At 45.0% G+C, this 23025-nt stretch overlaps 2 protein-coding genes across 2 annotated transcripts in view; both read left to right on the forward strand.

Moving 5' to 3' along the window:
• The window catches only part of LOC116478506 (zinc finger protein 136), a 370760-nt gene that overhangs the window by 222743 nt on the left and 124992 nt on the right, over window positions 1–23025 (forward strand). The window lies entirely within an intron of this gene.
• The window catches only part of ZNF844 (zinc finger protein 844), a 149184-nt gene that overhangs the window by 104865 nt on the left and 21294 nt on the right, over window positions 1–23025 (forward strand). The window contains 5 exon segments of the mRNA XM_032169787.2: window positions 8591–8717; window positions 9951–10774; window positions 10777–10847; window positions 10849–12402; window positions 15736–15850. Coding sequence (XP_032025678.2) covers window positions 10216–10774; window positions 10777–10847; window positions 10849–12135 — 1917 coding nt within the window. The 5' untranslated portion in view covers window positions 8591–8717; window positions 9951–10215 and the 3' untranslated portion in view covers window positions 12136–12402; window positions 15736–15850.

A 23025-nucleotide genomic window follows, 5' to 3' on the forward strand; every position in this document is an offset into this window, starting at 1 on the left:
TCCCAAAGTGCTGGGATTACAAGCGTGAGCCACCGCGCCCAGCAAGACGGGGTTTCACCGTGTTGGCCAAGGTGGTCCTGAACTCCTGACCTCAGGTGATCTGCCCACATCGGCCTCCCAAAGGGCTGGGATTACAGGCGTGAGCCACCGCGCCCGGCTAAAAATTGTTTTTTAAACAAGGTCTCACTCACTCTGTCGCCCAGGTTGGAGTGCATGGCACGATCATGGCTCACTGCAGGCTGGACTCACCTGAGCAGTAGCTCAGGTGATCGTGCTGCCTCACCCTCCCGTATAGCTGGGACTACAGGCGAAGGCGGCTAATTTTTGTATTTTTAGTTGAGATGGGGTTTCGCCATGTTGCCCAGGCTGGTCTTGTACTCCTGGGCTCAAGCGATCTGCTCACCTCGGCCTCCCAAAGTGCTGGGTTTACTGGCGTGAGCCACCGAACTTGGCCAGGGGTTTTTCAAAGGCAGATTTGGGGAAGAGGTGGTGGGAAATGATCCTCCTGAGTGCTGAGCTGCTTCTAGAGGAGCAGGGTTGGTGGGCCTGAGTGGAGCCATGGGTGTCAGACAAGCAAAAAACCCGAAGACACTTATCTGCAGAAGTATCTTGGGACCAGTCTATACCATAGCAAAATTCAGGCTCCTCATCGCTCCCCACTGTATTCCCCCCACCCCGACTCATGGTTTTTCATTAACTTTAGGAAGGCAGTGTTTAAGAAGGAGCTATTATCATTTAAACTATAACATAAATGTCTTCTTTTTTTTTCTTTTTCTTTTTTTTTTTTTTTTTTTAACGGAGTCTCCCTCTGTCTGTCGCCCAGGCTGGAGTGCAGTGGTGCGATCTCGGCTTACTGCAAGCTCCGCCTCCCGAGTTCACGCCATTCTCCTGCCTCAGCCTCCCGAGTAGCTGGGACTACAGGCGCCCACCACCACGCCCGGCTAATTTTTTGTATTTTTAGTAGAGATAGGGTTTCACCGTGTTAGCCAGGATGGTCTCGATCTCCTGACCTCGTGATTCGCCCATCTCGGCCTCCCAAAGTGCTGGGATTTACAGGCGTGAGCCACCACACCTGGCCAAATGTCTTCTAAAGTTAGCTCAGCCTAAGCCTAGGAATAATTAAGGCAGCTTGAAAGATAAAGGCAAGAGGAGCAGTTGGCTAGATCTCTTTGACTGCCATAACTTTTTCAGTGTTATAGTTTTTGCAAAAGTGATTTCATTATCATGGAAATAGTAATAAAATAATATTGTCAACTTAAAAATAATGAGATTTCCATACGAAAATTAGCTGGGTGTGGCAGTGTGCTCCTGTAGTCCCAGCTAGTCCAGAGGCTGAGGCAGGAGAATCACTTGAACCCGGGAGGTGGAGGTTGCAGTGAGCCGAGATCGTGCCACTGCATTCCAGCCTGGGCTACAGAGTGAGACTCCCTCTCAAGTAAAATAATAATAATAACGAGATTTCCCTGGAGGCCAGTCAGTCAAGGCTGCACCAAACCGTGATCACACCACTGCACTCCAGTCAGGGTGACAGAGTGAGACCCTGTCTCAAAAATAAGAAAATTAGGCCAGGCGCAATGGCTCACGCCTATAATCCCAGTGCTTTGGGAGGCCAGGTTGGGCGATCACCTGAGGTCAGAAGTTCGAGACCAGCCTGGCTAACATGGTGAAACCCCGTCTCTACTAAAAATACAAAAATTAGCCAGACGTGGTGGTGGTGCATTTATAATCCCAGTTACTCAGGAGGCTGAGGCAGGGGAATCGCTTGCACCTGGGAGGTGGAGGTTGCAGTGAGCTGAGACCATGCCATTGCACTCTAGCTGGGGCAACAAGAGCGAAACTCTGTCTCAACAACAACAAAAAAAGGCCGGGCATGGTGGCTCATGCCTGTAATCCCAGCACTTTGGGAGGCCGAGGCAGGTGGATCACGAGGTCAGGAGATCGAGACCATCCTGGCACACACAGTGGAACTCCGTCTCTACAAAAAATACAAAAAATTAGCCGGGCGTGGTGGTGGGCACCTGTAGTCCCAGCTATCAGGGAGGCTGAGGCAGGAGACGTGAACCCGGGAGGTGGAGCTTGCAGTGAGCCAAGATGGCGCTACTGCACTCCAGCCTAGGCCACAGAGTGAGACTCCGTCTCAAAAAAAAGAAAGAAAATTAAAAATTAATTTAAAAAATAGCCAGGCATAGTGCCTCACACCTACATCCTAGCACTTTGGGAGGCCAAGGTGGGTGGGCGAGGGATTGCGGGATCCTTTGAGCTCAGGAGTTTGAGACCAGTCTGGGTAACATGGTGGAACCCCATCTTAACAAACTGCTTAAAAAATAGCCAGGCATGGCCGGGCGCGGTGGCTCACGCTTGTAATCTCAGCACTTTGGGAGGCCGAGGCGGGCGGATCACGAGGTCAGGAGATCGAGACCACGGTGAAACCCTGTCTCTACTAAAAATACAAAAAAAATTAGCCGGGCGTGGTGGCGGGCGCCTGTAGTCCCAGCTACTCGGAGAGGCTGAGGCAGGAGAATGGCGTGAACCCAGGAGGCGGAGCTTGCAGTGAGCCGAGATCGCGCCACTACACTCCAGCCTAGGCGACAGAGCGAGACTCCATCTCAAAAAAAAAAAAAAAAAAAAATAGCCAGGCATGATGGTATGTCTGTAGTACCCAGCCAGTAGGGAGGCTGAAGTGGGAGGATTGCTTGAGCTGAGAGGTGGAGGCTGCAGTGAGGCATGATCATGCCACTGCACTTCAGCCTGGGTGACAGAGCAAGAAACTGTCTCAAAAAATAAAAATAGGGATTCAAAAAACATGGTTAAAGTCTGGGCGCAGTGGCTCACGCCTGTAAACCCAGCACCTTGGGAGGCCGAGACGGGCGGATCAGGTCAGGAGTTCGAGACCAGCCTGACCAACATGGTGAAACCCCGTCTCTATTAAAAAAAAACACAAAAATTAGCCGGGCGTGGTGGTGGGCGCCTGTAATCCCAGCTACTCAGGAGGCTGAGGCAGGAGAATTGCTTGAAACCAGAAGGCGGAGGTTGTAGTGAGCCAAGAATGCGCCACTGCACTCCAGCCTGGGCAACAAGAGCGAAACTCCATCTCAGAAAAATAAAAAATAAAATAATTTAAAGTTCTAATGGCTTCAGGTTGGAATTATTGACTTCCACAAATGTGTGTATTGTCTGAAAGGATTAGATACTTTTGCTTTCCATTTTGTGGTATGAAATGCAAATGCCTTATAATTTCCTTTCCATGTGTAAACCTGAACTTGAGTTTGAGGGATTTTGCTAGATTCTTCAAACACTGGGTATTTTCTCATTGAATCAGGCCTGAGCCCAGTGACTGCAAGCTAAGGTCAATCAGAAGCCTGCAAAGAGAGGTCATTGAAGGCTCACTTGTTTCTTGCTGGGGAGCCTCCCCTGCAGTGTCCCAGCTGCTCACACTGACCATGGGAGGAGCCCTTTATGCTGAGAGAATCTCAGAGCCCTGGAAAACTGAGGATCCACAGGCAGATGCAGCAGGTCAGCGATGCCCTTCTGAGGCTAGTTGTCCTAAGGTTGTTTCTAAACATTTTTAATGAAACAGATGTGGATTTAGGTAAGGAATGACTTTTCTTTTTATTCTTTTATTCTTTCTTTTTTTTTTTTTGAGACCAAGTCTTGCTTTGTCACCCAGGCTGGAATGCAGTGGCATGATCTCGGCTCACTGCAACCTCTGCCTCCTGGATTCAAGGGATTCTCCTGTCTCAGCCTCCTGAGTAGCTGGGATTACAGGCGCCCAGCACCACGCCTGGCTAATTTTTGTATTTTTAGTAGAGACAGGGTTTCACCATGTTGGTCAGGCTGGTCTCAAACTCTTGACCTCAGGTGATCCACCCACCTTGGCCTCCCAAAGTGCTGGAATTAACAGGGGTGAGCCATCGCGCCCAGCCAGGAATGACTTTATTCCAAAGGAGAATTGAAATAAGGAAAACGGACAAAGTATAAGATCTGTAAGCATCTCAAAGTTAGCCCAAAAAGGAATTTTTTTTTTACGGAGAGGAGAAAACAAGGTTAGGAAGAAGGTGAGAGTGGGAGGTCAGGAGGTCAGGATACAATTTCATTCATTAATAATTTGTATTTTAGGCCAGGTGCGGTGGCTCACGTCTATAATCCTAGCACTTTGGGAGGCCGAGGTGGGTGGATCACCTGAGGTCAGGAATTTGATACTAGCCTGACCAACATGGTGAAACCCCGTCTCTACTAAAAATACAAAAATTAGCCAGTCATGGTGGCGCATTCCTGTAATCCCAGCTACTCAAGAGGCTGAGGTAGGAGAATTGCTTGAACCCAGGAGGCAGAGGTTGCGGTGAGCCGAGTTTGCGCCAACTGCACTGTAGCCTGGACAACAGTGAGACTCTGTCTCAAAAAAAAAAAAGAGAAATTGAAGCATGTGTGGTCATGCCACACTGAACACATCTGTTCTCTGTAGCTAAGCAGGGTTGGGCCTGGTTAGTAAATGTATAGAAAATGCCTAGGAATACTGGCTGTTGTATGCTTAAAAACAAAAAAAGAAAGGATTTCATAAGATAATTCACCAAATGGAAGAAAAACTTCTATATTGAATATCTGGTCCATCTTCATCTTCACATAGGATGGGGGATGAATTGGTAGCCAGCACTCTGAGGCATCCTGGCCCATTACTGCAGAGGACTACCCTGTAGTCCTCTCTGGCAATGGTGCACCCAGAGTCTCCAATCTCATCCAGTTTATAGGGTGACAACAAGAAGTGGTCATCAGGAGAGAAATCTGACCTGGTGTTTTGGATGTTTGAGTAGGAGGTACTCTCAAGAAATCCATCTTCCTCCCCACCGGAAGAGAACGTCTTATCACTAATGCATTGCAGACATATGAATTAGGGTCTCCAGTCTAAGTCTTTATTCCTTGTAAAGAGAGATTACACTGAAAACTTCGTAAAAATTTCAAGGAAGGTTTTATTCAGCACAATTGCAATATGTGTTGAATAAAGCCTTATTTTTTGCCTATATATTATAGGACAATTTAATATGGGAAAGACATTGAACTCAACCTGAATGCATCAACAAGACAATTATATCTAAAGAGCAAGGTACCGCAGAGGATGGAACTTGGTGAGGTGTCAAGAGTTGGGGAAGAGAATATTAATAAATTATCATAGGTGAGGGAAACAACTTGATTAGGTATCAAGTTGGGGGGATTCTCTCTGAACTCCCTTATTAGGATTTAGCTATAACTGGGCTCTGCAGGACAAACACAAAAGCTAGTCAGGAAGCGGGCTCTGAGGAGCCTCACTGAAGTATGGTCAAGGAAGGAGTCCTTGAGATCCACCCAGACTAGTTCTTGCTAGGGCTGATGATAAATCCTTACATTTCTGGTTTCCTCCCCACATTCCAAAACACTCCCTCATTTCCCCTCTCCACTGGACATCATTATCAATCATGTGTCCCCCATGATACATGTGAAACTGCCGCAGTATTTTAATTGTTTACCATTTTTTTTCCACAAAGCAATAAGTAGTGGGTGTATTCAACCCATTTTCCATGTGCCCCGAGAATACTCTTGTCTCTAATCCTAATGTAACATCATATGTATTTTTGTTACATTAGGATTAGAAACAAGTTTTGTTTAGAAATTTTATTTTCACATTGAAAATCAATCAGATTTGCTTCAGCTTTAAAGAGTATGCTTATGTAAAATTAAATGAATGCTGGCAGCAAGCTGCACTTTTTTTTTCTAAATGGGAAATGGGTTAAAAATGTATGACTTTATGAATACTATTCATGAGAGGAAAGCACTCAATAACCACTAAAAACTACATTATATAAATCCTTGTGCCTGATGACTCCTAGTCCACTGACCTTTTCATGAGCTTCTTGGCCCTTTTCATATATCTTGCAGGAATGTCATTCAGATACTTTCCCTATCTTTCAATCAATTAGGTTTTTTTTTTTTTTACTTGGTACAATAATTTATTATTGTAAAAAATATTAATATTTATTGGCTTTAGCAATTTTACATGTACTGTTGAGTTAGTTTGGCAAATCTATATGACTCGTCTAAGATCAATAATACTGTATTTTTCTGACTGGCCTTTTGCAATCAGTATAGAATCCTGAATTTTCTTTTTTTGTTTGTTTGTTTGTTTGTTTGTTTGAGACGGAGTCTCACTCTCTCGCCCAGGCTGGAGTGCAGTGGCGTTATCTCGGCTCACTGCAACCTCTGCCTCCTGGGTTCAACCTGTTCTCTGCCTCAGCCTCCCAAGTAGCTGGGATTCCAGGCACCCGCCACCATGCCCGGCTAATTTTTGTATTTTTAGTAGAGGCGGGGTTTCACCATCTTGGCCAGGCTGGTCTTGAACTCCTGACCTCATGATCCACCCTGCCTTGGCCTCCCAAAGTGCTGGGATTACAGGCGTGAGCCACTGCGTCCAGCCGAATCCTGAATTTTCATGCTTGTTGTAGCATGGGACAGAATGTTATTTTGTAAGACTAAATACTATCCCATTGTAAGTATATGCATACCACATTTTCTTTATCCATTTAGCCATCAGTGGACATTTGGATTGATCCATCTCTTGGCTATTGTGAACAGTGGTTTTCAAATATCTCTTCAAAGATCCAACTTTCAATTTACATGAATTGAATATAAATAGACCCAGAAATGGGTTGCTGGAAGAAAATTTTTTTTTACTAGTTTTGCAGGCACCACCATACTGTTTTCCATAGAGATTGAGCCATTTTGCAATCCTTTGGTCAGAGCACATGGGTTCCAATTTCTCAACATTTTTTCCAAACTTTATGTTTGAGGTGTTTGATTTTTCTTTTTTCTTTTTCTTTTTTTTTTTTGAGATAAAGTCTCGCTGTTGTCACCCAGGCTGGAGTGCAATGGCGCGACCTATGCTCACTGCATCCTCCGCCTCCCAGCTTCAAGCAATTCTCCAGCCCCAGCCTCCCAAGTAGCTAGGATTACAGGCGCCCGCCACCATGCCTGGCTAATTTTTTGTATTTTTAGTAGAGGCGGGGTTTCACCATGTTGGCCAGGCTGGTCTTGAACTCCTGACCTCAGGTGATCCACCCACCTCAGCCTCCCAAAGTGCTAGGATTACAGGCATGAGCCACCGCGCCTGGACTTGATTTTTCTTTTCTTTTTAGTTGAATTTAAGAATTCATTATATTTTCTGAATATTGAGACTTTTCCAGATATATGACTTGCGAATATTTGCTCCAGTGTCATGGGGTGCCTTTTCTGTCTGTTTATGGTGTCCCCTCATAGACAGAACTTTTAAATTTTGACAAATGTTTGCCTTTTTATTAAGAGTGGGTGCACTGGAGTTTTTATCCCTGAACCTTGTCTCCATTCAGCCTTCAGCATTTCATCAATTACAATTTAAGTATTCCTACCACAGTACTTTTTTTTTTTTTTTTTTGAGACGCAGTTTCGCTTTTGTTGCCTAGGCTGGAGTGCACTGGCGTGATCTCAGCTCACTGCAACCTCTGCCTGCCAGGTTAAAGCAATTCTCCTGCCTCAGCCTCCCGAGTACCTGGGATTACAGGCATGCACCACCACGCCCGGCTAATTTTGTATTTTTAGTAGAGATGGGGTTTCTCCATGTTGAGGCTGGTCTCGAACTCCTGACCTCAAGTGATCCTCCTGCCTCAGGCTTCCAAAGTGCTGGGATTACAGGCGTGAGCCACCGCTCCCAGCCCACAGTACTGTTTTTCACAAAATTTCTTTTTTTTTTTTTTGAGACGGAGTCTCGCTGTCGCCCAGGCTAGAGTGCAGTGGTGTGATCTCGGCTCACTGCAGGCTCCGCCCCCCAGGGTTCATGCTATTCTCCTGCCTCAGCCTCCTGCATAGCTGGGACTACAGGCGCCCGCCACCTCGCCTGGCTAATTTTTTGTATTTTTAGTAGAGACGGGGTTTCACCATTTTAGCCAGGATGGTCTCGATCTCCTGACCTCGTGATCCGCCCGCCTCAGCCTCCCAAAGTGCTGGGATTACAGGCATGAGCCACCACGCCCGGCCCACAAAATTTCTACTCATGAGTTTTTTATTTAGATAGTTCTGCCTCTCTTATCAGTTGGGTTGGTTGAACCCCTTGCAAAATCCAGTTTTTTTGCTTTTGTTGTCTGCTGCTTCAATCAGAATAAAATCCCCCTTCCAGGTATCTTCAGTGGTTAAACTTTGTGAACAGGCATTTTCAAGGATATATAGCCTCAAGATTGCTAATGTTAACATTTTTCTGCATGTGAATTTAGAGGACTGTGTTATGACAGGTGCTGTAGACCCATGCTACAAACAGACATTAAGAGCAGCCCAGGCAGTGTACCTTTCTCCCTGGATTCCATGAAAAGACACATTTTTCTATTCTGCTGTTCGTTTATTGCTTAGTTCTCTTCCAGCATCAGAATTGCTTTATAGAAGAAAGTTAAGTGTAGACAGAGAGTAATGGGTCAGATGACCAAGAAATAGAATAAATGTTTGGAGTCCACAGCATCATGGGAACTTCTTAGGAAGAGGGTATAGACCCCCAGTGCTGTCAGTCTCACCTATCCTCGTCTATACATGTGGGATGTTTCAGGACTCGGTGGCTTTCGAGGATGTGGCTGTGAACTTTACCCAGGAGGAGTAGTCTTTGCTGGATCCTTCCCAGAAGAATCTCTACAGAGAAGTGATGCAGGAAACCTTGAGGAATCTGGCGTCTGTAGGTAAGAATGACAGTATTACATCCCCCAGTGAATGAGACAAGTGTTTCTAGCTCATTAATCCTCTTGCTTGATTTGGAATATGGACAGGCAATACTTTGATGAATAAATGAGGTATGGCTCTAATGTCCCATGAACATAGAATCTAATCATTTTTTCATAATTTTATTTTAATTCAGGATTATTTTTCTGATTCTGTATTTTAGGAGAAAAATAGAAAGACCAGAACATTGAAGATCAGTACAAAAATCCCAGGAATAATCTAAGGTGATTTAAACTTACAAGACAAAGCAATGTCTCTCTAGAAAATCTCAGAATGTGAGAATATGTTAAGAAGAAGCAAATAAAGAAAATATACCTAGCATTAAATTTATTTATTCTTTTTTTTTTTTTGAGACGGAGTCTCGCTGTCGCCCAGGCTGGAGTGCAGTGGCGCAATTTCGGCTCACTGCAAGCTCCGCCTCCCGGGTTCACGCCATTCTCCTGCCTCAGCCTCCAAGTAGCTGGGACTACAGGCGCCCGCCACCACGCCCAGCTATTTTTCTTTGTATTTTTAGTAGAGACGGGGTTTCACCGTGGTCTCGATCTCCTGACCTCGTGATCCGCCCGCCTCGGCCTCCCAAAGTGCTGTATTCTTAAAATATTCACTCTAAAAACCTACATTTAAATGTGACATAGGCTGGGCACAGTGGCTCACACCTGTAATTTCAACTGTTTGGGAGTTGGAGCTGGGAGGATTGCTAGAGGCCTGGAGTTTGAGAAGAGCCTGAGCAGAATAGCGAGACTTCATCTCAAACAAAGAACTAGCTACACATTGTGGCATATACCTGTAGTCCTAGCCACATTGAAGGCTGAGGCAGGAAGATCACTTGAGTCCAGGAGTTCAAGGATGCTGTCAACCATGATGATGCCACTGCACTCCAGCCTGGGCTATATGGTGACCCTGACTCAAGAAAATGATATAGAAGTTTAGTATTTGTAAAATAGTCTACATGGAAATATTATGAAGAATTCTCATATGGTGTTTTTCTTTTTTAAACGTATGATTTTTAAAAATAATATGTATAGATAGGCCATCTTGTAGCCATATGGTCGAGTTCACCTTCCAACAATTTAGACAGGGTAGAAAGCCTATACTTTCCTGGATAATGTTGAAAATGCAAGTGCAATCCTTGTTAATAAACATCAAATCACTTATAAACAAACCTTCAATAATGTGCTTCTCATTTTTCACAGAAGTCTTCTGGGAGAGAAAGTCAATGAAAATACAGAAGAAAATCATTGTGGAGAAACTTTTAGCCAGATTCCAGATGACACACTGAACAAAAAAACTTCTCCTGGAGTAAAATCATGTGAAAGCAGTGTGTGTGGAGAAGTCTTCGTGGGTCATTCTTCCCTTAATGGGCACATTAGAGCTGACACTGCACACAAGCCATCTGAGTATCAGGAATATAAGTGTCAACAACGTAAGAAAGCCTTCAGATGTCACCCCTCCTTTCAAATGCAAGAAAAGGCTCACACTGGAGAAAAACTCTATGATTGTAAAGAATGTGGAAAAACCTTCATATCCCGTTCAAGCATTCAAAGACACATGATAATACACAATGGAGATGGACCTTATAAATGTAACTTTTGTGAGAAAGCCTGCCCTTGTCTCAGTGTATATCTTATACATGAACGAGTTCACACTGGAGAGAAACCATATGAATGTAAACAGTGCGGTAAAGCCTTTAGTTATTCAACTTCCCTTCAAATACATGAAAGAACTCACACTGGAGAGAAGCCTTATGAATGTAAGGAAAGTGGGAAAGCATTCGGTAGTCCCAATTCCTTTTATGAACATAAAAGAACTCACACTGGAGAGAAGCCATATGAATGCAAACAATGTGGAAAAGCCTTCAGATGGTTCCATTCCTTTCAAATACATGAAAGAACTCACAGTGAGGAGAAGCCTTATGAATGTACCAAATGTGGGAAAGCATTCAAGTGTCCCAGTTATCTTTGTAGACATGAAGCGACCCACTCTGGGAAAAAGCCCTATGAATGTAAACAATGTGGGAAAGCTTATCTTATCTTAACTTTCAAAGACACATGAAAATGCACACTAGAATGAGACCTTATAAATGTAAGACATGTGGAAAAGCCTTTGATTCTCCCAGTTCGTTTCAAAGACATGAAAGAACTCACACCGGAGAGAAACCTTATGAATGCAAGCACTGTGGTAAAGCCTTTAATTGTTCCAGTTCCTTTCACTATCATGAAAGGACTCATGCTGGAGAGAAACCCTATGAATGTAAGCAGTGTGGTAAAGCCTTCATTTCTTCCACTTCCTTTCGATACCATGAAAGGACTCACACTGGAGAGAAACCCTATGAGTGTAAGCAATGTGGGAAAGCCTTCAGATCTGCCGCACACCTTCAAATACATGAAAGGACTCATACTCAAGAGAAACCCTATGAATGTAAGCAGTGTGGTAAAGCCTTCATTTTTTCCACTTCCTTTCAATATCATGAAAGGATTCACACTGGAGAGAAACCCTACAAGTGTAAGCAATGTGGGAAAGCCTTCAGATCTGCCTCACACCTTCAAATGCATGAAAGGACTCACACTGGAAAGCAACTGTATGAATCTAAACAATGTGAAAAAACCTTTGGATCTGTCAGAAACCTTCAAATTCATGAAAAGACCCACACTGGAGAGAAACCCTATAAGGAATGTGGAAAAGCATTCAAAAATTTCTCTTCCTTTCAAATACATGCAACGATGCACAGAGAACAGAATGCCTATGAATGTAAAGAGTGTGACAGCATTCACATCTGCCAAGATCCTTCGAGTACATGCAAGAACACACACTGGAGAGAAACCCTATGAATGTAAGGAATGCAGAAAAGCATTCATTTATTTTTCTTCTTTGCATATACACAAAAGGATGCACACTGGAGAGAAGCCATATGAATGTAAGGATTGTGAGAAAGCATTCAGTTTGCCTGGTTCCTTTCATAGACATAAAAGGGCTCACACTGGAGTGAAACCCTATGAATGCAAGCAATGTGGCAAAGCCTTCACTTCTTCTGGTTCCTTTCAGTGTCATAAAAGGATTCACACTGGAGAGAAACCCTATGAGTGTAAGCAGTGTGGTAAAGCCTTCATTTCTTCCACTGCCATTCGTAGACATGAAAGGACTCACACTGGAGAGAAACCCTATGAGTGTAAGCAATGTGGAAAAGCCTTTATTTCTTTCAGTTCCATTCGGTACCATGAAAGGACTCACACTGGAAAGAAACAGTATGAATGTAAGCAATGTGGTAAAGCCTTCATGTCTTCTACTGCATTTCAGTATCATAAAAAGACCCACACTGGAGAGAAACCCTATGAATGTAAGCAGTGTGGGAAAGCCTTCATTTCTTCCAGTAGCCTTTGATATCATTAAAGGACTCACACTGGAGAGAAACCCTACAAATGTAAGCAGTGTGGTAAAGCCTTCAGATCTGCCACTCAACTTCAGATGCATAGAAAGATTCACATTGGCAAGAAACCCTGTGAATGTAAGCAATGTGGGAAGGCCTAGAGATCTGTCTCACAACTTCGAGTACATGAAAGGACTCACACTGGAGAGCAACCCTATGAATATAAGCAATATGGGAAAGCCTTCAGATCTGCTAAGAACCTTCAAATACAGACGATGAATGTAAACAATTAAATATTTATAGCAACTGCATACTAACACGTTATTCTGTATTTTTTTTTTCTTTTTGAGACGGAGTCTTGCTCTATCACCCAGGCTGGAGGGCAGTGGCGCGATCTCAGCTCACTGCAAGCTCCACCTCCTGGGTTCATGCCATTCTTCTGCCTCAGCCTCCCGAGTAGCTGGGACTACAGGCGCCTGCCACCAACCCAGCTAATTTTTTTTTTTTTTTTTTTTTTTGAGACGGAGTCTCGCTCTGTCGCCCAGGCGGGAGTGCAGTGGCGCGATCTCGGCTCACCGCAAGCTCCGCCTCCCGGGTTCACGCCATTCTCCTGCCTCAGCCTCTCCGAGTAGCTGGGACTACAGGCGCCCGCCACCACGCCCGGCTAATTTTTTTTGTAATTTTAGTAGAGACGGGGTTTCACCATGGTCTCCATCTCCTGACCTCTTGATCCGCCCGCCTCGGCCTCCCAAAGTGCTGGGATTACAAGCGTGAGCCACCGCGCCCGGCCTCATACCCAGCTAATTTTTTGTATTTTTTAGTAGAGACGGGGTTTCACCATGTTAGCCAGGATGGTCTCAATCTCCTGACCTCGTGATCCACCCGCCTCGGCCTCCCAAAATGCTGGGATTACAGGTATGAGCCACCGCGCCCGGCCGTTATTCTCTGTTTTTTGTTGTTGTTGTTTGAGATGAGTCTTGCTCTGTTGCCCAGGCTGAAGTGCAGTGGCATGATCTTGCCTCACTGCAAGCTTCACCTCTGGGTTCAAGCAATTCTCCTGCCTCAGCCTCCTGAGGAAAAAGATGCCTGGGATTACAGGTGTGCACCACCACGCTTGGCTAATTTTTATATTTTTGGTAGAGATGAGGTCTCACCCTATTAGCCACACTGGTCTTGAACTCCTGACCTGAAGTGATCCACCTGCCTTAACCTCCCAAAGTGCTGGGATTACAGGCATGAGCCACTGCACCCAGCTGTTATTCTCTATTTAATTAATTGAGAAGCTGTAATAAAATATCTCAGTGCCATCATGCATTAGGTCAAGTTTATGTTACCACATTACTTTTTGGACATTGTGAGTCAATATTACCAAGTGGAAAAAATCCCAGGCATCTTTTTCCTCATGTAAATTTAATTTTCCTGCTTATATACTTAGAACATTTATCTTGGTCCTAATTTTTTGTTCATTCATAATACCAAAAGTTATCTCATGTTCTTTAGAGTGACTTTGTGCCAAAAACCCACAGTGGCATACCTGTCGTCAGAGGGTATAATTCACAAAAGGACTTACACTAGAGGAAAACCCTATGAATGTAAGCCGCATGGGAAGGCATTTTCTGATCTGAGTGGCATTGGAACCCACATGGTATTGCACACTACAGATGGGCCTCTCTCCCCGTTCATTTTTTTTTTTTTTTTTTTTTGAGATGGAGTCTTGCTCTGTCGCTCAGGCTGCAGAGCAGTGGTTCGATCTCTGTTCACTGCAAACTCCACCTCCTGGGTTCAAGTGATTCTCCTGCCCCAACTTCCCAAGTAGCTAGGATTACAGGTGCCTGCCACCATGCCCAGCTAATTTTTGTATTTTTAGTAGAGACAAGGTTTCACTATGTTGGCCAGTTTCATCTCGAACTCCTGACCTCAGGTAATCCACCTGCCTCAGCCTCCCAAAGTGCTGTGCATACAGGCATGAGCCATTGTGCCCACCCTTCTCCCCATTCATTTTCGAAGACATAAAAGGATGCACAATAAAGAGAGACCCTCTGAATGCAAGCAATATAGAAAAGCATTCTATTGTATCAGATCCTTTTGTAGCCATGAAAGAACTCGAAGAGAAACCCTGTAAATGAAGGGAATGTGAAAAGCCTTCATTCCTGAAATGAAGCAATTCATACTATTAATATATGAGAGAAATCCTATTAATATAAGAAATTGATTGCTGTGCACAGTAGCTTACCTGTAATTCCAGCACTTTGAGAGGCCAAGGCAGGTGGATCACTTGAGGTCAGGAGTTCAATACCTGCCTGGCCAACATAGTGAAACCCCGTCTCTACCAAAAATACAAAAATTAGCCAGGTGTGATGGCACGTGCCTGTAGTCCCAGCTACTCAGGAGGCTGAGGCAGGAGAATCACTTGAACCTGGGAGCTGGATGTTGCAGTGCAGCGCCACTGCACCCTAGCAGAGTGAGACTCCGTCTGAAAAAAAAAGTGGGGAGCTGGCACGGTAGCTCACGCCTGTAATCCCAGCACTTTGGGAGGCCAAGGTGGGCAGATCACCTGAGGTCAGGAGTTCAAGACCAGCCTGGCTAATATGGCAAAACCCCATCTCTACTAAAAATACAAAAAATTAGATGGGTGTGGTGGCACATGCCTGTAATCCCAGCTACTTGGGAGGCTGAGGCAGGAGAATTGCTTGAACCTGGGAGGCAGAGGTTGCAGTGAGCCAAGATCACAACATTGCACTCCAGCCTGGGCAACAAGAGTGAAACTCCATCTCAAAAAGAAAAAAAATTTGAGGAAGCATTCGATTGTCCCACTTCCTTCAAACACAGGAAGAGACACTAGAGAGAAACCCTCTGAGAAAACTGACTGTTGAGTTAAGAAGAGAGGCCTGGCCAGGCACGGTGGCTCAAGCCTGTAATCCCAGCACTTTGGGAGGCTGAGGCGGGCGGATCACGAGGTCAGGAGACGCAGACCATCCTGGCTAACATGGTGAAACCCCGTCTCTACTAAAAAATACAAAAAAATTAGCTGGGCATGGTGGTGGGCACCTGTAGTCCCAGCTACTCGGGAGGCTGAGGCAGGAGAATGGCGTGAACCCAGCAGGCAGAGCTTGCAGTGAGCCGAGATCTCACCACTGCACTCCAGCCTGGGCGACAGAGCAAGACTCCGTCTCAAAAAAAAAAAAAAAAAGAGGCCTGTGACAGGACAATAAAATCTAGAGATGGAGTTGGGGAATGTCATGATACAATTCACCAGTGTCCTATCTTACATGCCATTTCAAAGGCAGACAAGAGGAAGTCATCAGTCACATTTTAGAGGCACCAAACAGGTGCCACATCCATACAGGCTGACTCCTGGCTCCCCGCCCATTTTTTTCTGAATCTTTGGCTTGCCAATCAAGAATGTCCTCAAAATCACTTGACTTTTCTTTGCTCAGAGGTGTGGGCCTTTGGGTAAAGGTGTCTTCAGAAGCTCCATATTAAAGATCCATCTGTGGTTAAGGGCAAATTGAAGAGAAATAAAGACTAAGATATTTCTTAAAAGACTGAAAGAATAAAACAATGAAAAAGCTCCATCTGTAATATGGTTTTTCTTTTTCTTTTTTTTGAGACAGGGTCTCGCTGTGTCACCCAGGCTGGAATAGAGTGGCATTATCTTGGCTCATTGCCTGGGCCTCCTGGTTTCAAGTGATTCTGGTGTCTCAGCCACCTGAGTAGTCGGGATTACAGGTACACACCACCACGCATGGCTAAATTTTTGTATTTTTAGTAGAGATGGGATTTCACCATGTTGAGCAAGCTGGTCTTAAACTCCTGACCTCAAGTGATCCGTCTGTCTTGGCCTTTCAAAACGCTGGGATTATAGGCGTGATCCACTGTGCCTGGCCTGCTGTTTCTTTAGGTATAATGTCTTTACCAGAGAGCTAATTGCAGACTGTCATGGGTGAGAATGTTCTCTGATGTTCAACTCCCCTACTTTGTAGATTGAGTCGGTATGAGATGTGATTTGTTTGGCAAGCACCTTTGTTCCTGCTTGTTACTGACCCTTATCTTGTTGTAGCCTCACAGCTACTATGCTTTTGTCCAGTCCAACTAGATAGGAGCTTCTTCCTCTGCTGCAGTGACTGGTCTCGCCCAGGACTTTCAGGAAGGTGAGAATAAGCACCTTCCTCCTCCCAGGAAGTTTTGAGTGTTTCCTGTGTTTCACTTCTGAATGTAATGTCTCCATTCATTTTCAATTATGTTTGATTATATTTGATTAAAAACAATAATTTTTTTGGCAACCAAGATTTCTGTACATGTATCATAGAAATAGTTCAACTTGTCCACAACTGTATACTGACAAACATTATTCTTTCTTAATTAATTCAGTAGCTATATTAAAATATGTATTAGACCAAGTTCATAATGTTGCAAAGTTATTGGTTGGACATTGTGATTCAATATTACCATGTGAATAGAATGCCAGACATGCTTTTTCTCATGAAAATTTTACTTTTTATACTTATATCCTGAATTTTTTTTTTTTTTTTGAGACGGAGTCTCACTCTGTCGCCCAGGCTGGAGTGCAGTGGCACAATCTCGGCTTACTGCAAACTCTGCCTCCCTGGTTCACACCATTCTCCTGCCTCAGCCTCCCGAGTAGCTGGGACTACAGGTGCCCGCCACCATTCGCGGCTAATTTTTTTGTATATTTTTAGTAGAGACGGGGTTTCACTGTGTTAGCCAGGATGGTCTCCATCTCCTGACCTCGTGATCCGCCCGCCTCGGCCTCCCAAAGTGCTGGGATTACAGGTGTGAGCTACCATGCCTGGCTATCCTTAAATTTTTTATCTTAGTCCTAACTTCTTTTTTTCTTTTTCTTTTCTTTTCTTTTTTTTTTTTTTTTGAGACCCAGTCTTGCTCTGTCGCCCAGGCTGGAGTGCAGTGGCGTAATCTCGGCTCACTGCAAGCTCCCGCCTCCTGGGTTCACGCCATTCTCCTGCCTCAGCCTCCCGAGTAGCTGGGACTACAGGCGCCCGCCACTACGCCGGGCTATTTTTTTGTATTTTTAGTAGAGACGGGGTTTCACCATGTTAACCAGGATGGTCTCGATTTCCTGACCTTGTGATCCACCCGCCTCAGCCTCCCAAAGTGCTGGGATTACAGACGTAAGCCACAGCGCCCGGCCATCTCACTGCATCCTTAACTGTTGGGCTCAAGTGATTCTCTCGCCTCAGCCTCCAACGTATGTGGGACTACAAGCATACACCACCATGCACAGGTAACTTTTTTTTTTTTTTAAGATGGAGTCTACACTGGTGCGGTCTCTGCTCACTGCAACCTCCACCTCCTGGGTTCAAGCGATTCTCCTGCCTCAGCCTCCCAAGTAGCTGGGATTACAGGAACCTGCCACCATGCCTGGCTCATTTTTGTATTTTTAGTAGAAATGAGGTTTCACCATGTTGGCCAGGCTGGTCTCAAACTCCTGACCTCAAGTGATCCACCTATCTGGGCTTCACAAAGTGTTGGGATTACTGGCGTAAGCCACTGCACCTGGCCTTTGTATATACCTTTCTTGTATTACTTTGACCATGGTAGGACATACACAATAGGCAAATGATATAAAAGGCCAAGGCAGGCGGATCACAAAGTCAGGAGCTCGAGACCAGCCTGGCCAATATGTTGAAACCCCGTCTCTACTAAAGATACAAAATTAGCCAAGCGTGGTGGTGGGCGCCTGTAATCCCAGCTACTCAGGAGGCTGAAGCAGGAGAATCCCTTGAACCTGGGAGGTGGAGGTTGCAGTGAGCCAAGATCGTGCCAGTGCACTCCAGCCTGGGAGACAGAGTGAGACTCTGTCTAAAAAAAAAAAAAGGTTACATTTAATTTTTGACAACCACTTTAACACGCAACTCAGGTTTATATGGAAAGAGAACTATGACCATTTCTGAACAAGTAACTGGTAAATAAGATAGAATTATGGCTTCTGTGTGATATTCTATTGTTAGGCAAGCACAAGCTCGTTATAAAAGCCCTTATATATGTAAATGCATCAAACATCATGTGACTACATTACTTGGTTTCCTAAGGACAGTTTATTATTCCTTTATCCCAGTATAATTTTGTATAGCCATCACTCTTTGTTATGGGTATCTATGCTTAAAGAATAAATACATACGAGTATCTACACATGAGCTAAATGAGGTTTTGTAAATTGAATGATATTTTTAGGAAAGTGTTGGACTTTGTCAATTACTATGCCTGATATCAATGTGTCTTACCTGACTATATCACTCCTAAAAATTTCACTGTGGGCTGTGGTCCCTGGATTTCCTGAGGATTGATTGCCCATCCCCATTCCTGTAGATGAGCACACAATGGTATAAGACTTTCCTGTAACACATTACAGTCTTCAGAGGTTAACATGATGTCATCAATATAATGAAACCAGGGCCAGGTCGGATGGCTCATGCCTGTAGTCCCAGCGACTCAAGAGGCTAATGCATGAGAATCTCTTCAGCCCAGGTGTTGAAGGCTGTAGTGAGGTATGACTGCATCACTGCACTCTAGCCTGAGTGACACAGGAAGACCCACCCTGTCAAAATAAATTAGATAGATAAAATAATAAATATATATATGTATAAAATTAAACCATGAAAGATGACAGGAATGGGAACAAAGACAAGCCTCTAGCCAACATTTTGTGACAAATCCTAGGACTTTGGAGATAACCCTGGAGCAATCCTTGAATGGCAGCCCACTCACCAGGGAATCTTTCTGGATTTCCATGGATTAAAACACATTCCACCATAGCATCTACTAATGTGACAGTCTTCTCTTTTTTTTTTTTTTTTTGAGACGGAGTCTCGCTCTGTCACCCAGGCTGGAGTGCAGTGGCGCAATCTCGGCTCACTGCAAGCTCCACCTCCCAGGTTCATGCCATTCTCCTGCCTCAGCCTCTCCGAGTAGCTGGGACTACAGGCGCCCGCCACCACACCCGGCTAATTTTTTATATTTTTTTAGTAGAGACAGGGTTTCACTGTGGTCTCGATCTCCTGACCTCGTGATCTGCCTGCCTCGGCCTCCCAAAGTGCTGGGATTACAAGCGTGAGCCACCGCGCCCGGCCGACAGTCTTCTCTTTATTTTGGGTGACCAGTAAGTGGAGAGCTGAACATGAACCCTTTTATTCGAGTAGCGGCCTGGCAGGGTAAAAGCAAATTGGTCTTGTGATTATTTAGAGAGAGGAATGCTGAAAAAAAATTAGCTAAATCTAACACACTGTGATGCATCCCCAGCACGGACACTATGTGATCAGCTACCTGAGTAGCAGGAACTACAGGAAGTATGGATGGGGTTACCTTGGTCAATTCCTGGTAATCTACAATCATCCACCAGGTACTGTTTGGTTTGTGTTCAGGCCAGAGAGACTGTTAAAATGAGCTTGAGCTGGGTGGATAATGTGTCCACTTACCAGTTCCTCAGTAGTTGCACTTACTTCTTTTTTTTTTTTTTTTTTTTTGAGACGGAGTCTCGCTCTGTCGCCCAGGCTGGAGTGCAGTGGTGTGATCTCAGCTCACTGCAAGCTCCGCCTCCCAAGTTCACGCCATTCTCCTGCCTCACCCTCCTGAGTAGCTGGGACTACAGGCGCCTGCCACCACGCCTGGCTAATTTTTTTATTTTTTTATTTTTTTTTATTTTTAGTAAAGACGGGGTTTCACCGTGTTAGCCAGGATGGTCTCAATCTCCTGAACTCGTGATTCACCCGCCTCGGCCTCCCAAAGTGCTGGGATTACAGGCGTGAGCCACTGCACCCAGCCTAGTCGCACTTATTTCATCATGTCCTCCACAGCCCCCCTGCCCAAAATAATTTGTACTATTTATTTATTTATTTATTTTTGAGACGGAGTCTTGCTCTGTCGCCCAGACTGTAGTGCAGTGGTGCGATCTCGGCTCACTGCAATCCCCGCCTCCTGGGTTCAAGCTCTCCGCCTCCTGGGTGCAAGCTATCAGCCTCCCGAGTACCTGGGACTACAGACGTGCACCACCACGCCCAGCTAATTTTTGTATTTTTAGTAGAGATAGGGTTTCGCCATGTTGGCCAAGCTGGTCTTGAACTCCTGACTTCAGGCAATCCACCCACCTCAGCATCCCAAAGTGCTGGGATTACAGGCGTGAGCCACCGAGCCCGGTCTAATAATTTGTACTCTTTAAACTTGACGACCCGCCTAGGAGCAGAAAGCTGTTCAGGTTCCCATTTTGCCTCTCTCCTGAGAGCAGCCTTTACTACAGCACGTTCAAGCTGAATTCTCCCACTCAAGTTTGCGAAGTCTTTCCTAACAGAATATCCATGCCAAAAATGTTTTCTAAAATAGGGATAATAAATGCCATATATGGGTTGGGGAACTTCCCCAATACCTAGATGTATTAAAGTCCTTTTTATCTGGGTTGTTTGTCCTCTATAATCATCAATGGCAGGCCACTGACCAGGATTTGTTTCTGGATTTCCAGAGATGAAAGTACATTCCACCCTGTAATAGGATTACAGACTATTACTAAGGTAATAGTCTTTTCTTTATTTGGGGGGCAGCAGGAAATGATGAACTTGATATGGGACCTCTGGTTTCCCCCTATTGCTTGAACATGGGGTTGACCTTGCCCCAATCCTAATCTCTGAGCCATGGTGGAATCCACCCCTGGTACAGTGGGACAATCAAATTAAAGATTGAGTCATCTACCTCTTCTTCCATAGGGGCAGAAGGGAAGGGATGAAACTGCAGTTTAGGCTGTAGTTTCTACCATAAGGGTACTAATAAAGTCTTAGGTTGTTTGTCCGTTTCTCTTCAGGGTGTTTCTGCCCCCAACAAATTATGCCACATTTGCTCCTGGGTGACTCCTATTGGTCCCTTTCCCTATCTCCCCTTTTCTTTCTGTTGATTTTTCTTTTTTCCCTTTGTTAGCCCTTGTTGGATTACCGAGTTTACCCTGTTCCTGGGTTTCTAAATTTCTCCAAATCTGCAGTGCTTCTCCCACATCATATACACATTGTCCCACTATAGGACTCGAGAAAGATAGCAAAGGGCCATGCCATTCCTCTGGTGCACCCTGTAGCAATTTTTTATCTGGGCAGTACAAACTGCTTTACTGTTCCCATGGAAAGCCAATCCTAGATGGCCTTCCTCAACCTCCAAGAAGCCCCAGGGCTACAGAATCACCAGGTTCATATGCACACTTTGCAGTAACAGACCAATACACTGCGACAGCAAGATTTGCAGCACAGAAAGAGTTTAATAATCATGGGGTGACCCAGCAAGCAGATGGGAGGGACCCTCAAATCCAACTCCTCAAAAAGTTCTGGGCTGGATTTTTTGTTTTTGGGGCTAGTCAATTGAAGCAGTGGGCGTGGAGAAGAAACAAAGACATCTGTAACTGGTTGTGATCAATTAGTTGTAAACACCACTGCACTTGGACCCACCCTAGGCTGGGATTTTTTTTTTTTTTTTTTGAGACGGAGTCTCGCTCTGTCACCCAGGCTGGAGTGCAGTGGTGCGATCTTGGCTCACTGCAAGCTCCGCCTCCCGGGTTCACGCCATTCTCCTGCCTCAGCCTCTCCGAGTAGCTGGGACTACAGGCGCCCGCCACCACGCCTGGCTAATTTTTTGTATTTTTAGTAGAGATGGGGTTTCACTGTGGCCTCGATCTCCTGACCTCGTGATCCGCCCGCCTTGGCCTCCCAAAGTGCTGGGATTACGAGCGTGAGCCACCGCGCCCGGCCTAGGCTGGGATTTTTAAGGGGATTGTGGCGTGCAAGAGGCTGAAAAATTGAGGTTGTTGATTGAAGTACAGGGGATGAAATCATCAGGATGTGAAAACTACCTTCTTTGGTGAGTCAGCTACTACAGGGGTCCTTCAGAGCAGCTGAAGTCAGTAGTTTCAGTTATGCAGGACCTGAAATAATATCTCAAAGGGAAAAATTAACATTTTTTAATGTTCGAGTTTTTATCTATAGCACAGTTAAGGGGAATTATCATCTAGGGTTTACAGGATTCTAGGACACTAGGCATCAAACAACTATGAAGGGGGCCAGGCACAGTGGCTCACGCCTGTAATCCCAGCACTTTGGGAGGCTGAGGCGAGCGAATTGCTTGATTCCAGGAGTTTGAGACTATTCTGGGTAACATAGTGAGACCCCATCTCTATTTCAAAAAAATTAAAAAAAAAATTTGGAGTGGGGGTCAGAGAGCAAGCTGACCTAATCGTTAATGCTGAATGTGCAGCAAGCTTTGTTTTTTCAATTTTCTCCCTCCCTCCATCATTGATTAATTTGACAAAATTTAAAAGGATTGCTTCATCAGCGCTTCTTCCGTTGACTGCCAGGAAGTCATCTCTTCTGGTAAATCTTCAGTAGGCCAAGCATCTCTTATGGCTAGAATGATCTAGTCCATAAGGGAATACCATCACACTCTGTGTCCCACAATTGGATGATCCAAGTGGTCGGGCAATCCCCAGGTAGGATGGTTTCATTTCTTTTTTTTTTTTTTTTCTTTTTGAGACAGAGTTTCACTGTTGTTCAGCCTGGAGTGCAATGGTGCAATCTCAGCTCACTGTAACCTCCGCCTCCCGGGTTCAAGCAATTCTCCTGCCTCAGCCTCCCAAGTAGCTGGGATTACAGGTGCCCACCACCACATCCAGCTAATTTTTTGTATTTTTAGTAGAGATGGGGTTTCACCATGTTGGCCAGGCTGATCTTGAACTCCTGACTTCAGGTAATCTGCCTTGGCCTCCCAAAGTGCTGGGATTACAGGTGTGAGCCACCGTGCCTGGCCTTTTTTTTTTTTGAGATGGAATCTTGCTCTGTCGCCCAGGCTGGAGTGCAGTGGTGCAGTCTCGGCTCACTGTAACCTCCACCTCCCAGGTTCAAGAG

The sequence above is a fragment of the Hylobates moloch genome, unplaced genomic scaffold (genome assembly GCF_009828535.3).
Source record: "Hylobates moloch isolate HMO894 unplaced genomic scaffold, HMol_V3 SCAFFOLD_12, whole genome shotgun sequence".
NCBI classification, from domain to species: Eukaryota; Metazoa; Chordata; class Mammalia; order Primates; family Hylobatidae; genus Hylobates; species Hylobates moloch.